This window comes from Pelophylax lessonae, assembly GCF_965119305.1.
Source record: "Pelophylax lessonae genome assembly, chromosome: 1".
In the NCBI taxonomy this organism is placed as follows: Eukaryota; Metazoa; Chordata; class Amphibia; order Anura; family Ranidae; genus Pelophylax; species Pelophylax lessonae.
In genome coordinates, this window is record NC_138768.1 from 238,961,703 (window position 1) to 238,977,819 (window position 16,117).

Consider the following 16,117-nt stretch of genomic DNA (forward strand, 5'->3'; position numbering starts at 1 on the left):
CGCATCAGGATCCTTTCACAAGTTCTGCAGTGGGCCCCCTTCCTGCAATCTTGGGGCCTCCCCACAGTGGTGAAATGCCAGGGCCTGGTCGCAAGTGTGACCTTTGAGATCCTAGAAGTTCACCCACTGGTTTGCTACCGGGCCCCCTGGAGCATGGGGCCCGGTAGCGATTGCAACCCCTGTAGTTACGCCCCTGGCTACAGCAGCAGCTGCCAACCAGTGGTCCATTAGAGAATTTTGGTGGATCTACTGCAAATCAACATTGTGGTGGATGTATACTCCTTAATGTTTACAGTGTTTATCTCCATGCACGCTGACAATTGTACCCAATGCCTCCTCTGTAGTTGAGGCACCGGGAGAAGTGCAGAGAGTGGGAGGTGAAGGAGGGGACTTCAATGGCAGTGCTGATCAGACTGTGGGAGAGAGCACAGAGCTTGAGCACGTGGCTGGATAAGGAGGTGAGCTCTGATGAGTCTGTGTAAGGCAGCACTGTGATGCAGAGTGAGGGGGGTTCTGCATATCTCCCAAGTGTCCCTGATTTCGAGGGACTGTCCCTGATTTGGAACAAAGTTCCTCTGTCCCTCTTTCCTCCTCATTTGTCCCTTACTTTGTAAAAGTAAATATAATGCACTTTTTATCTTTCAAAAAGTGTTTCCCAGTGCTAAACCTTTTTTCCAATTTCTAAAAAATTGCTGCATTTGTACATTTCAAAAGCCAATATTAAGGAATAGTAGTGGTAAACGAAAGCACTTTTGGGGCGTGGCAGGGGTGTGTCTTATGATTATACAATTTTGCTAATTGGTGTCCCATTGCCACCTTACCTCATTTTGTACTCTCTTCATAAAAAAGCACACTAGGACACAAGGATTTTTTGCATTAATACCTGTATGTAGTTCAGTATTGTATTTATTGTTTGTCTTAATCTTGTACTTCAATGCAGGGAGTCCTGGACAGATTTTCCCAAATTCAACCCAAGTTGATCTTCTCTGTGGAAGCAGTGATTTATAATGGAAAGGAGCATGCCCATTTGGAGAAGCTGCATAATGTAGTAAAAGGTAAAGCCCTCCCTGTGTGTGTGTGTGTATTACCAAAAGTATTGGGATACCTTCCTTTACACACACATGAACTTTAATGGCATCCCAGTCTTAGTCTGTAGTGTTTAATATTGAGTTTGCCCACCCTTTGCAGCTATAAATGCTTCAGCTCTTCTGGGAAGGCTATCCACAAGGTTTAAGAGTGTGTCTACGGGAATGTTTGACCATTCTTCCAGAAGCGCATTTGTGGGGTTAGGCACTGATGTGGACGAGAAGGTCTTGCTCACAGCCTCGGCTCTAATTCATCCCAAAGGTGTTCTATCGGGTTGAGGTCAGGACTCTATGCAAGTCAGTCAAGGTCTTCCACCCAAAACTCGCTCATCCATGTCTTTATGGACCTTGCTTTGTGCACTGGTGCGCACTCATGTTGGAACAGGAAGGGGCCATCCCCAAACTGTTCCCACAAAGTTGGGAGCATGAAATTGTCCAAAATGTCTTGGTTTGATGACACCTTAATAGTTCCCTTCACTGGATCTAAGGGGCCAAGCTCAACCTCTGAAAAACAATCCCACACCATAATCCCCCCCCCCCTCCACCAAATGATTTGGACCAGTGCACAAAGCAAGGTCCATAAAGACTTTGAGCGAGTTTGGGGTGGAGGAACTTGGCTGGCCTGCAGAGTCCTGACCTCAACCCATTAGAACACCTTTGGGATGAATCAGAGCGGAGACTGCGAGCCGCGCCTTCTTGTCCACATCAGTGCCTGACCTCACAAATGCGCTTCTGGAAGAACAGTCAAACGTTCCCATTGAAACACTCCTAAACCTTGTGGACAGCCTTCCCAGAAGAGTTGAAGCTGCAAAGGGATGCCATTAAATTCATGTGCATGTAAAGGCAGGCATCCCAATACTTTTGGTAATATAGTGTGTGTGTGTGTCTCAAAAAAATTCAGTATTCAATTCAAAGAGTGAAGCTTCTATATTATATAGATCCACTACACACAAAGTGATATATTTCAAGCATTTCTTTCTTTTAATTTGATTTCATAATTATGGCTTACACCTAGTGTATACTCAAAATTCAGTATCTCAGAAAATTTGAATATTACCTAAGACCAATAAAGGAATTTTAATACAGAAATGTTGGCTTACTGAAAAGTATGTCATGTACAGTATAGTATGCACTCAATACTTGGTCAGGGCTCCTTTTGCATGAATTACTGCATCAATGTGGCGTGGCATGGAGGTGATCAGCTTGTGGCACTGCTGATGTTTTATGGAAGCCCAGGTTTCTTAGATAGCGGCCTTCAGCTGGTCTGCATTGTTGGGTCTGGTGTCTCTCATCTTCCTCTTGACAATACCCCACAGACTCTTTATGGGATTTAGGTCAGACGAGTTTGCTGGCCAATCAAACACAGTGATGCCATGTTCATTAAACCAGGTATTGGTACTTTTGGCAGTGTGGGCCGGTGCCAAGTCCTGCTGGAAAAATAAATCTGCACCTCTATAAAGCTGGTCAGCAGAGGGAAGTGCTCTAAAATTTCCTGGTAGAGGGCTGTGCTGACTTTGGACTTGATAAAACACAGTGGACCAACACCAGCAGACCAACACCAAATCATTACTGACTGTTGAAACTTTACACTGGACCTCATTCACCTCATGCAACTTGGATTCTGTGCCTCTCCACTCTTCCTCCAGACTCTGGGACCTTGATTTCCAAATGAAATGCAAAATTTACTTTCATTTGGACCACTGAGCAACAGTCCAATCATTTTTCTCCTTAGCCTAGGTTAGGCACTTCTGAGGTTGTCTCTGGTACAGAGTGGCTTGACACAACAAATGCGACCTTTGTAGCCCATGTCCTGGATCCATCTGTGTGTGGTGGTTCTTGAAGCACTGACACCAGTTGAAGTCTGCTCCTTGTGAATCTTCCCCAAATTCTTGAATGGCCTTTGCTTCACAATCCTCTCAAGGCTGCACTTTTTCCTCAACGTTCCATTAATATGTTTGGATACAGCACTCTGTGAACAGCCAGCTTCTTTAGCAATGCCCTTTGTTACTTGCCCTCCCTGTGGAGGGTGTCAACGACTGTCTTCTGGACAAATGTTAAGTCAGCAGTCTTCCCCATGATTGTGTAACCTACTGAACTAGACTGAGAGACCATGTAAGTCTAGGTTCACATCTGTGCGGCTGCACTTGATGCGTTTCTCGGGCGCATTTTGAAGTGCGTTTTTGTGTTTTTGAACCCTCGTTTTTTATGCGTTTTTTGCATGCAGTTTTCATGCATTTTGCGTTTTCTAACTTTTTCTTTTTTTTCTCCCTAAACACACTGTACAGCCGTAACAAAGTTTTGAGAGTGACACAAATCTAAATTTTGACAAAGTCTGTTGCCTCAGTTTTTATGATGGCAATTAGCATAACTCCAGAATGTCATGAAGAGTGATCAGATGAATTGCAACTTATTGCAAAGTCCCTCTTTGCCATGAAAATGAACTTCATCCCAAAAAACAATAAGAAAGACCATCAAGTGCCAGGACCGTTTCCTACAGTTGATTCAGCTGCGGGATCGGGGCACCACCAGTGCAGAGCTTGCATAGGAATGGCAGTAGGCAGGTGTGAGAGCATCTGCCCGCATAGTGAGGCAAAGACTTTTTGAGGATAGCCTGGTGTCAAGAAGGGCAGCAAAGAAGCCAATTCTTTCCAGGAAAAACATCAGGGACCGACTGATATTCTGCAAAAGGTACAGAGATTGGACTGCTGAAGACTGGAGGGTAAAGTCTTTTTCTCTGATGAATCCCCTTTCCGATTGTTTGGGGCAAGGGCAACCGGAAAAAACTTTATCCAGAGATGAAAAGGAGAGTGCTACCATATTGAACTTTTTCACAATGTTCTAGTTTTCAGAGATACTGAATTTTGGGTTTTCACTAGCTTTAAGCCATAATCCTCAAAATTTAAAAAGAAATGCTTGGGGGAAAAAAAAATAAAGAAATAAAAAATAATATAGTGTGTATATATGCACATATTCACACACACACTGTATTACCAAAAGTATTGGGATTCCTGCCTTTACACGCACAAACTTTAATGGCATCCCAGTCTTTATGCCTCGTACACACGCATCGATTCTTGGCCGGAAATTTTCGGCCAACGTCCGATCGGCCGATTTTCGGCTTGTTAGTATGATGCTTTTGACAACCGACTCCGACTTTTCGGCCGAATAAAATCTGGTGTGCAGGCTATAACATTTTTGTTGGCCGTCAACACAACGGCCGATTTTCCGTCAGTCAGTGCAGATTTCGGCAGACAAAAATCTGATGAGCAAGACTGGGCATGCTCAGAGAAGCAAAAACACACGGAAAGTAAACCAGAACATGACATCACTTCTGGAGTAGATTTTTGTCGGGGGAGAAAATTCGTGTGCAGTCTAGGCACATTCCAACCAACAAAACACAACTCTGGACAAAAGTCAGACGATCGGTCGGCCGATAATTGTTGCGTGTGTACGAGGCATAAGGCTCGGTTCAGGCTGGTGTGATCGCACCCAACTCGCAGGCAGTTCACACTGCCATATGAAAACTGCTGGCAGTGTCAATACCAAGGTAATGACACCCCCAGATCAGCTCACATATCACAGTGCGAACTGTCAATTTGGACAGGAATCGGATCGCATTGGTGTGTTCCGATTCTGGTGTGGACCAAAAAAAAGGGTCCTGCACGAGTTTTGGTCCGAATGCAATGCGAATTCAGCCAATCTGTATTGCTGAATTTGCATCGCACAGACATTGCATGTGATATGCACAGCAGTGCGGTGCGAATCACATATGATGTCTGACATCACTTGAGTGTGAACCGGCCTTGAGTCAGTAGGGTTCAATATTGAGTTGGCCTGCCCTTTGCAGCTATAACCGCTTCAATTCTACCAAGGCTCGGTCTTCAATTCAAGGCTGTCCACAAGGTTCGGGAGTGTGTTCATGGGAATGTTTGAGCGTTCTTCCAGAAGTGCATTTGTGAGGCTCGCAATCTCTGCTCTAATTCCTCCCAAAGGGGTTTTATCGGGTTGAGGTCAGGACTCTATGCAGGCCAGTCAAGTTCCTTCACCCCAAACTCACTCATCTAAGTCTGTCATCTATGCCAAATCATTTGGCGGAGGGGGGATTGTGGTGTGGGGTTGGTTTTCAGGGGTTGGGCTTGGCCACTTAGATCCAGTGAAGGGAAATCTTAAGGCATCAGCATACCAAGACATTTTGGACATTTTTATGCTCCTTAATTCGTGGGAACAGTTTAGGGATGGCCCCTTCCTGTTTTTCAACATGACCAGTGTGCAAACAAAGTCCATAAAGACATGGATGAGCGAGTTTGGGGTGGAGGAACTTTACTGGCCTGCACAAAGTCCTGACCTCAACCCGAAAGAACACCTTTGAGATAAATTAGAGCAGAGACTGCGAGCCAGGCCTCCTCTCCAACATGCAGTGCCTGACCTAACAAATGCACTTCTGGAAGAATGGTCAAACATTCCCATAGACACATTCCTAAACATTGTGGGCAGCCTTCCCAGAAGAGCTGCAGCTGTTATGGCTGTAAAGGGTGGGCCAACTCCCATATTGAACCCTATGGAATAAGACTGGGATGTCATTAAAGTTCATGTGTGAGTAAAGGCAGGCATCCCAATACTTTTAGTTATATAGTGTGTGTGTGTATGTATGTATGTATGTGTTCTTTACCCTGAAAGCACACCCCACTATAATTTCAGTAACATATAAGAAGTTAGTTTGCTGCCTTTTTAATATATGTAGGCTCTTGGGCATAAGGTTTGATAGTTTGCTGTACACCAAGGGTCCTCAACTCTTGACTCTACAGAAGTTGCCTTTAATGTAAGAGGTTTGAGCTGTAGTGAGTATGGAAAACTGTACTTAAAAAAAAAAAAAAAAAAAAAGATTCTCTGACTTTTACCATTAACATCACAACTTTTAATGTCATTAATTTGTTTTATATTGTGTAGTATTTGTGGTCAGTTTGTATTTTCTACCACCTTCTTGAATGTAATCTGTTTTTGCCATTTTCTTCAGGATTACCAGATCTAAAGAAAGTGGTAGTGATTCCTTATGTCCAGGCAAAAGAGAAAGTAGACATCTCAAAGATCCCAAACAGGTTAGTCTTAAATATTCCCCCATTTCCTTTTTATCTTTTTTTTTTTTTGTCGCCCAAAATCTGTTGATTTCAAAGTAGTTTTGTGGGGAAAAAGTAAACTTTTGCATTGGTACTAATGCTTTATTTATTAATGCTTATTTATTATTAATTTATTATTTATGCTTTATTTAATGCTTTATTTATTAATGCTTTATTTATTAATGCTGTGCAAATACTGTATATTGACGCTAAAGGAAAATCCAAACGAAATGGGCACTGGGCATTAAGACCAGGCACATACTCATGGGAGAGGGATTGAATTTTGTGGTTATACTGGCGTCACAAAGTCAACCCTTCAGCTTGAAGTCTCGGTTTTAAAAGGAAGAGCAAGCACTGGGCCAGAGAAATCCAATTTTAGGGCCCGTTCAAGGAACGCCTTAAAAAGGGGCTTCTTTTTAAAGTAAATTATGAGGTGAGAATTGAATAATGAAGCTACCATTTCTATTTTAAAGGTGCAGGCTCTGGGGATGACCTGGAACAAGCTAGGAGCTTAAGATTAGTTATGACCTCAGAAATGTTTCCGAGGTCTTTCAGAATTCATGGACCTGCAGCTAAATTCCCTTTTGACCTGCTGCATTCCGTAGACTTGTATGAGATTGTGAAAACCCATTTGAAGCAAACAAAAGCCTGTGGGTACAGACCCTACCCACCCTGTACCCTGTACCATGTAATACAAGCCAGTACAGGATCCCTTTAAAATGTAGAGACTCCAGCTGCCAAAGTGATTCCAGCATTACACAGAGCAGTTGGCACTTTCTTTTTTTCTGTGCTGAAGAAACCTGTCCTCACCACTTTTGTAGCAGAAGGCATGGCTTTGGGTCATTACTCTTCAATTGAAGATATTCTTTTTTTCTCATAGCAAGGCTTTTATTTTTCAAGTAAAAAATATAGACAGACTTCTGATTCCTTGCTGCTGTTACTGCTTTATTTGTTCCTTTTTTTTAATTATCTCCCAGTTTTTATATTTTATTTTTAAAATCCTGCGAGCCATTTGGCTGAGCCAGCAAGGAATCCATATAAAGTGGATGCATTTGTCTCACTTGTTTAGAACACGTGAAAGGGTTTAAATTTAATGTCATTACAGTTCCATTTCAATTAAAAATGGATATGGGACACTTCATTGCAACATGTTGTGTCTTCATTAGCGCATCTGCACCATGTTTCCCTTGCTGGGCTTGCCTTTTATAAACGACCATTTTTTGCGTTACGTGTTCCATTTCTGGAGTAAACATTAGTGCCTGAGAGGGCTGTGGCATATTGCGTACATCAATGAAAACATGACAGTGTCAGCTGTTTTTATGTCTATGGAAAACAAATGGTGACAGATGGATTAGACTGTGAACATGAATCAGATTATCCTACGGTACAAAGCCATTTTGTGACATTCTTTGTCACATAAAGGGACATTGCAGGCATGCACAGTACATGCATAGGTAATAGATTTTCCTCCCAGATTTTTAAATAGGCAACCCCATGTATGTTTGCAAGTGTGTGTTTGGTTGGGTTCAACTGCTAAACTAACGATACCCCTGAAATTAGCCCTAGCAGTAACCTTTCTTGTATATTTATCTGATCCTAATGGGTGCAGCCGTGCTGAATTCTTACCTCTATCAACCCCTCTCTGAGATATACCACCGTAAAGCTATGAGTGCCAATAACTAATGATCCATACTCACTCAACAACCTTCTAAAATTAGTAATATCCCAATATCATCAATTTACACATTAAAAAAATAAAAAAAAATTGCGAAAGCTTTGCTCTGCTTCAAGGCTGCCAGTGTGGTAGTAGATGTACCATCTGTGGTTGCCCAAGCCCAATGGGATACGTCACATTCTCTAATGGTGCACACCACCACAAAATCCTTTGTAGTTTGTACACAGGCTCTTTTCCGATTTACTAATTTTGCCCTAATGTAGGGCTTAAAGGAGAAGTAGGGCCAAAGTTATTTTGGCTATACATCTCCTGTAGGTGACAAGAATGCAGTTCATTCTACACTCCTATGAGCCATTCTCAGCCGACAGCGGGCTAAAGTCCACTGTCAGCTGACGTCACTGAGCTGGTCCAGGTTCTGGAATGATCCTGACTTTACAAATCCGTTGAGAGCCTGAGCCGGCCCCTCCCACCCCTCCACAGCCCATCGCTAAAGGGTTGATCACTCAGTTCTCACTACGGAGGCCAACGTGGGATTGATGCAGCATCAGACCGATGCTGCATCCACCTAGATGAATATAAATGTTTTTTTTGTGTGTTTGTTTTTTTTCCCCATATTTATAGACTTTTTATAGACTTTTTTTTTTTTTTTTTCTTTTGTTATACCAGGAACTGATCATTTTCATGAAACCATTTAGCAGCAAGGCAGAGTGTGTATGTGTTGTGGTGTGTTTTTTTTTTTTTGTTGGTGTGTGTGTGTGTGTGTGTGTGTGTGTGTGTGTGTGCATTTAGGGGTGAGATAGAATTTTAGTTAGAAGTTGGGTATAATTCTCTGCCAAGGCTCATAATATACTCTTCACCTGTGTGGAAGCTGAAGGCTGAGCCCCCCCCCCCCCCCAAAGGTGGGGAATTAGGGCTGTTTCGTTTTCTGGTAGTACATCTATTTTGTCCGACCATGTGTAGTACAAGTGCGACCCATAAGCGAGATCATCCTGTCTCCAAGCATTATACTTACTTATTTTGTGTGCAGTATATTAACTCCTAGCAACCCATCAGCTGTCTTTATACAGTGCTGACTTAAAGCCCAACTCCGAGCAACTAAAAAATTAATTGCTGTGGGGCTGCATTCACACTGCAAGGGTAATAGCTCATTTTGTTTACGGGAGAGGAGAAACTGTTGTATTTACCTGATCCTCTACTTCCCTGGCAGGTGGCATCCCCCCACAATCCAGTGGAGGACTGTCCCTCAGCATCATGTCCAATGCAGGGCTGTGATGACATCAGTACCCTAGACCACTGGATTGTGGGGAGCGTCTCCCAGACCAAAACAAGCAATTAACCATTGGCAGTACAGGCACAGCCCCACTGCAACGGATAATTTCTTAGTTGTTTGGAGTTGGGCCTTAGCTATCTGGAATGTTTACCATAGCTTTTTGTATAGAGCCCACAATTTAAGAATTGCTTTACATCCCATTCATTCACATCCCATTCATTCACATCGGTCCTTAGATTATAGGCTCCTATAGGAGCCTATAATCTAAGGACCTTACCTCATAGAGATATAATCGGGCAAATATAGACAGGAGCCATCTATCCTACTAGGATGTCTTTAAGGTGTGGGAGGAGGACACCAGCATCTAGCCAGCGTGCTGTCCACACTGGTTGCTAAGGCTGATGGCAGCAATTATTTTGCATTACCATATAAACCATCCCTTTGCTTTCAGAAATGATCCCTACAGTGTACATGCCACACATGGTCAGTGAGCAGTTAACAGATTTCTCAGCAGCTGCTAAGTTATGGTAATGCATTGACATTTTTTTTTTCATGCAAATTTCTGGGGCATGCATTCACTTGAACGTCTGGAAGAGAAGATTTATCTTCTCATAATGAGTGAAAATTGAAATTCATATTATAGCATTCACCCTCCCTTTCTTCTGTGTTATTTTATTTATTTTTTGTTTGATTATTTTCCCTCCGAGTGTAATTTTTCATGGCGCGCTCTGGCAGCTTCCCATTTATAATACAGGTCCTCGCAGACTAGACAAAATATTATCATTTTCCACTACAGTCAGCCAGACATGTATGTTTTAGTGGGCACTCCTCGAAGCCCATTGCATTTTGTTATAGATAACTGCCTGCCAAGTGCATAATGGTTCACTGGCTATTGAAAAGCCCACAGCTCAGCTCGGCGTAAAATTAATGACATGATTTCCTGGCAGATAACACAGAAACTAAAAAGACTCCAGTCAGAATACAGAATTTAGTAATTTGATGTGTGGAGACCAGTTTGCCAGCATCGTCTACCTTGGTTGGAATGTGCGTTTTGTCAGATAATGCTCTTTTCCATCCCAGCCATAGCTTGCAGCAGCTACAAAATCCTCTTTGGCGGTAGCTTACCTTGGTAAATTGCAGTTTTTGAAATCTCAGGTATGCATAACCTGATATTCTAAAAAGTGCTAGTCTCGTGGTTTTTTTTTTCCCCTTGACTAGATTTCTCTTTACTATCCTAAATTTTTTACATTGTCAGCAGGTCCAGTGGTCTAATCTTTGTGAATAATCGTGCAGCGAAGAATGGTTGTCTGACTCTTAGCTATTAGTAAGCAGTCTATATGTCTAAAATGAACACAACACTTAAAGCAACCCTGTACAGTAAGTCCCCTACATATTAATGTTCGAATTGCAAACTTTCAAAGATGCCAACATGTGTTCACATGTCCAATCCTGTAAAGTTGGGTACACACTCAGTTTTTTTTTTTTTCGTTCAACCCGATGGGCTGAAAGTAAAAAAAAACTGACACAGGCAATGTTGGTGAAGCAATCTCCACCACTGTGCCTTTGTGTTCTGACAAGGGGACCCCCCTGCCAGAACACACTGATCAGCGGTCGCAGCTTTTCTCTTTGTTGGACTTACGAACAAGTTGGACTTACAAATGAGCTCCTGGAAGCTCTCTTCGGTCCTTCCAAGACCTCCTGCTCTCTAGGTCCCTTGTCACCTCTTCCCATGCTCGCCTCCAGGATTTCTCCAGAGCTTCTCCCATTCTTTGGAACTCTCTACCCCAATCTGTCCGACCTTCCCCTAATCTGTCCATCTTTAGACGATCCCTGAAAACCCTTCTCTTTAAAGAAGCCTACCCGGCTACTAACTAATAACACTGTTTCGCTTGCTCCATCAGCTCATCCCCCACAGCTATTACCTTTTGTATCAATTGACCCTCCCTTTTATATTGTAAGCTCTAACGAGCAGGGCCCTCTGATTCCTTTTGTTTCAAATTGTATTGTAACTGTAATGTCTGCCTTCATTTTGTTAACCGCTGCGCAAACTGTTGGCGCTATATAAATCCTGTATAATAATAATAATAAGTAGGGGACTTATTGAACTTTGTCCATCAAGTGGGAAGTAACAGGCTTGCTTTGTGACAGGGAGAGGTTACTTGCAGTACCTTTCTTATGCTCTGCTTCTCCCTGTATAACCACTGGAGTTATTATGTCAGACTGATGGGTAATCAAGGAACCACATCCCTAATTCATATAAGAGAAACAAGAAATAGTCGGTATGGAGGCACACATAACTCTCTCTCCCCTGCTTGACCACAGTGCAGTGCAAATTGCCAGGTGTGGGTGCCTGGTCATTAAACCTATACTTCCACTCTAGAGTTGGGTTAAGACTTGTAGCTGAACTCCAGGTAGATAAAAAAGACACACATTAATCCTGCTTTGTTTGCATTAATACATCCTACTGTACTTTCTAAATGCTACCCAAATTCTACTCTGCTGTATAGGATCTGCAAGAGATGGATACAGAGCACAGAAAGGGGGAGGGAGAAACCTAAAAACTGTAAGGAGTCTTTATGCTACACGAGTTGCAGTCTCCTTGAGCTGATCTCTGGCATATCTGCTGTCCCTTGGGTGTGTGCACACACCCCTCTTGGCTTCCACTAAACAGCAGTGAAGGACATAGCTGGCGGTGGCTCCAGAATGTAAGGGCTCTTTATGCTACCTGAATTGCTTTCCCTTGAGCTGACCTTGGGCATACCCACAGTCCTTTGTGTGTCCATATACCATCCCTGATGATCTTTTTGAGGATTTGTGACCACAGAGATGAGGCCTTTGCTTTTATCCTGCATCTGGGTTTCTTTATGGTAACATATCCAACTTGTGGGAAAACCATTCCCTGAAGATTTGTAAAATGAATAAACTTGTTGGAATTTAATGGCTGGGGAACATCCTGTGAAGAAATTCTTGCATGGGGTTTATTGCAGTTTACATATGTTTTTTTTTACTTTTTAAAAATATGTATTACCCTGCCAAGATAGTGATTTTTATGTAAATGTATTTTAATATTGCATATAATACATTGTACTTTTTATATATTGTTTTGTCCTATAAAGTCCAATGGGTGGTTACAATTGGTACAAAATTAGTAGAGGTTTGCATGAGGATGGCGGTGAAGCTGGAGGTAGACACCTGGCCTTATTCTGTAAAGATTTCTTATTCTTATGGCCTGTTCCTTAAAGTAGCAGGAAAGGCTAACCTACATTTCAGTCTTTTCTCATGGCTTTACAGGTCTGGTATAATACATTACACTGTGAATACCTTCTTCCTTTTTAGTGCCCTGGTGCGAGGAACCATGAAGGGCCCCCCTGACCCTCCCCCCTTCCATCCGAGCCTTGGGCTTCCAGTCCTGGGAGGGCAGCTATGGACATCCTCCTAGAACCCTGCCTCCCGTGTGCCCCCTGGGGCACACATCTAGTGCACTCTTGGACTGCTGATCACAGGTCATGGTAAAGGGCCAGTCAAGAGGCGTTTTTCCATGTGATTAGCTGATCACATGTAAACAGACTTGCTGGTTATCTGCAGTCCTTTCCTCCTACGCCGTGTCTGTGTGAGGAAAGGAGAACCTTTAACCAGCAAGACTGCCGGTACATTGCTTACACTGATAATCCTAGCACTGCTCATTAGTGCCCTGATTATCAGTGCCACCTATCAGTGCTCATCAATGCCTCCTCAGCAGGACTCTGAACTGAGAGTGTCTCTCTCATACAGCCCAGAGCCTGCACTGAAAGTTCCCCCTCCCTCCACTCTCCCACTGATTAGAGAGGAGAGAGACAATCTGTTCCTTCTCCTCCCGCCCCTCTCCTGATCAAATTCAGCTGCTTAGCTTCAATCTCTCTGCAGTGCACACAGGAGGAGAAGGAGCAGATTGGCTCTTTCCTCTCCCATCTGTGTGAGGGAGGAGGGAGAGGGGACTGCAGGCTCTGGGCTGTTTTAAAGGAGACGCTCTAGACTCAGAGCCCTGGGGCCAGCAACCCTGCTGGGACCCCCCGCAACAGTGGCTGAATGCCAGGGCCTAGTTGCAAATGGGACATTTCGTTGAGGTCACATTACGTCTCACATTAGCAGTGAATACTGCGGTTTGTTGAAAGTGACGTGTATTGACTACACCGGGCATACGTTACTTCCAACAACTGAAAGATGCTTATGACATGCATACCACATACCAAATTCTGAACATTTTCATTCTCTCCAAATATGCCACCTATTGTTATCCATTACTAGGGACCATGATTGGTCATCGCCTATCACAGCTTTCGAGACCATGTGTTGCACTCACCCAACAACTCAAGGTCTAGTATCCTTGCTATATTCCTTGCTTTTGGGTTCTTCACATACCCAGGCCCCTTCTTCTTTGGAGAGCTGGGAATCCGACTTTGGCATGGTGTAATCCCTTGAAGACATGAACAAAAATGTGTGAGTCTATTCTACTTTTCTTGTAATGTGGTGGCTTTGAAGTACTCGTGTAAAATAAAAATGGTACTATACCATGGCAAGAATCGTAAAGTATCTCCCTACTTATCTGGCTTCTTGTTTTCGGGGTTGTTCAAACCTGGGCGATATGAAACACATATGGTGGACATGTCCCAAAGTTAAACACCTATGGATATGAGTTAGTACACTCTTACATTCAAACTTGTACAAAATTTCTTGGGAAGCTCTGTTACATAAACCAATAGAGGGCCCAACAAAGAGAATAAATCTTAGCAACCCATATGTCTATGGCCACAAAAATCTTAAAGGTGCATAGGACGCCAGTGCTCTCGCTGGTGAACAGAAAACGATTACTCACTGACCCGCCCAATACATTTTTGTGGATTTGGCAACCTTGTGTTTTTTGGATCTGTAATTTCTGGCAACCAGCTGGTCACAAAGTCGGACCCCCCCAGAGAATGCTGCTTTCCCCTTCTTGCTCCCCCTTCTCCCTTTCTTTTCTTCTGTCTTTCCTTTCCATCTGTCTTTCCTTTCCTTCTTTGTGTCTTTTTATTTATTTTTTTTTGACAAGCATGTTTCTGTCTCTGCCCACTTAAGGGTACATCTTAGAGAGGTCAAGATTTGCCTTCACACCAACTGTTAATCAGCAGTTGAGTTAGATAAACCTTATGTTGGCCATTTTTCAATAGTAAATCGCTGAAGGGCAGGTCAGCCAACCTTATTTCTGTTTTGGACCCATCTACAAACCACTGACAGTGTTGAATGTATGTATTACTTGACTTGTATCAGTACCATATGTTGCTCTTTCTATTTCATAACTGAAGGGAACTGACATTTTCTACTTCAGCCATGTCCTCTTCTGTTGCATTTTGTTTTCGTAATCACATCATGATTGTGCAACTTCCTAATGTACACTTTTTGAACTTCATCTCTATACATTCTGTATGTTATCCACTAAAAAAAATATATATATATATATATATTGTGAAAGAAAGTGATATGTATTGCAAGGGTAAAAGGTAAATATTCTCATTTAAGCCAACATCCTAATTACTAATGAGTTGATTAGAGTCCTCTGATTTTCTCATCTGTCCTAGAGAATACACTCAAATATTTTTGCCTTTTGCGTTGATTTTTTTTTTTAACTTCAGATTTATTGTAATGTTTAATACCTTATTTTGCATGAACCTACTACTCTGTCCTGTTATCTGTTAAAATTGATAAAGAGCTGATGTACATGACACCTTCTTCTCTGAAATCTTCTGTTGTTCAAAATGGTTATATATGAGCCTTGTTTTGTATTTACAAAATCTTATCTGTGAAACTGTAATGTATTTCTGACAGTTCACCTTCAGTAATTTACACATACAAAGAAAATACAGTTTAGCCTTCTGCTTTCACAACGATAACTAGGAATAGATCATTTGAAACCCTTTCTGCTTTGCCCATGTAAAAGAACTCGTTCCCAGCTCATTAAATAGAGTGTATAGTATTTTCAACAGTCTAAAAAGGAACAGAGCGCCGCCAGTCCCAGTCCTTAGTTGCCATGTGCAGAGACCTCCTGTCCTTAGGCTTAAACAATCTTTTCTGCCTTAAAGTGATCTACAAAGATTTCGCTCTCAAAAATTCAGTAAAACTTGCGGTATGTGTGTGTTGTTGTTGTCGTGTTTTTTTTTTTTCTTCTTCTTTAGACCCATCGTAAGGCATTATAACATGTCATGCTTTGGGATGGTAATACTCATTTTTTAAAAGAACCTGTGATGGCTTGAATATTTTCTTTTCTTCTTCTTTTTTTTTTTCTTGGACAACTATTCAACACTTGACTTGAAAGTGAGAAAAAGCTTACTATTCTTATGGTCTTGTGTGTCTTTTTTCCTAGTGTATTCCTGGATGATTTCCTGGCAACTGGAAAAGTGGGGGACCAAGCCCCACAGCTGGAGTTTGAGCAGCTTCCCTTCAATCACCCCCTGTATATTATGTACTCATCTGGTACTACTGGAGCCCCTAAATGTATGGTGCATTCTGCTGGAGTAAGTATTGTCCACAGCAACTGGGGACAAACAGTTCCAAGTAAAAAAAACCTTCAAGTTGCAGAATTATCACCTACAAGACTATGTGCTTGTAGTTTTTTATTAAAGTGGATGTAAACCCCATTCGTGAAATCTGACCTCCAATCAGCTGTCACACAGTGTGTGCCAAGATTCCACACCCAGTGCTGGAACAGGAAGAAAAAAATTCTAACACGATGTTCGCTTTCTGAACAGTGTAGAAAGCTGAAGACAGCGGATATACAAATAAAACTTATGTAGGGAGATTTGTTTAATCTCTGTGTATCATCTGAGGCTGTTCACTTTACTGGGTATATGTGAGGGTTTACATCCACTTTTTAAACAAATAGATTATTTTCCTACTCAGATTACATTCAGAAATGTAGTGTTTTTCGAATGTGTGTGTGTGTGTGTGTGTGTGTGTGTGTGTG

The 16,117-nt window shown here is 42.3% G+C and overlaps 1 protein-coding gene across 1 annotated transcript in view; it reads left to right on the plus strand.

Moving 5' to 3' along the window:
• The window catches only part of AACS (acetoacetyl-CoA synthetase), a 143,963-nt gene that overhangs the window by 68,063 nt on the left and 59,783 nt on the right, over positions 1–16,117 (plus strand). The window contains exons 6-8 of the mRNA XM_082244083.1: positions 941–1,055; positions 6,100–6,181; positions 15,518–15,668. Coding sequence (XP_082100209.1) covers positions 941–1,055; positions 6,100–6,181; positions 15,518–15,668 — 348 coding nt within the window. The remainder of the gene's footprint in view (positions 1–940; positions 1,056–6,099; positions 6,182–15,517; positions 15,669–16,117) is intronic.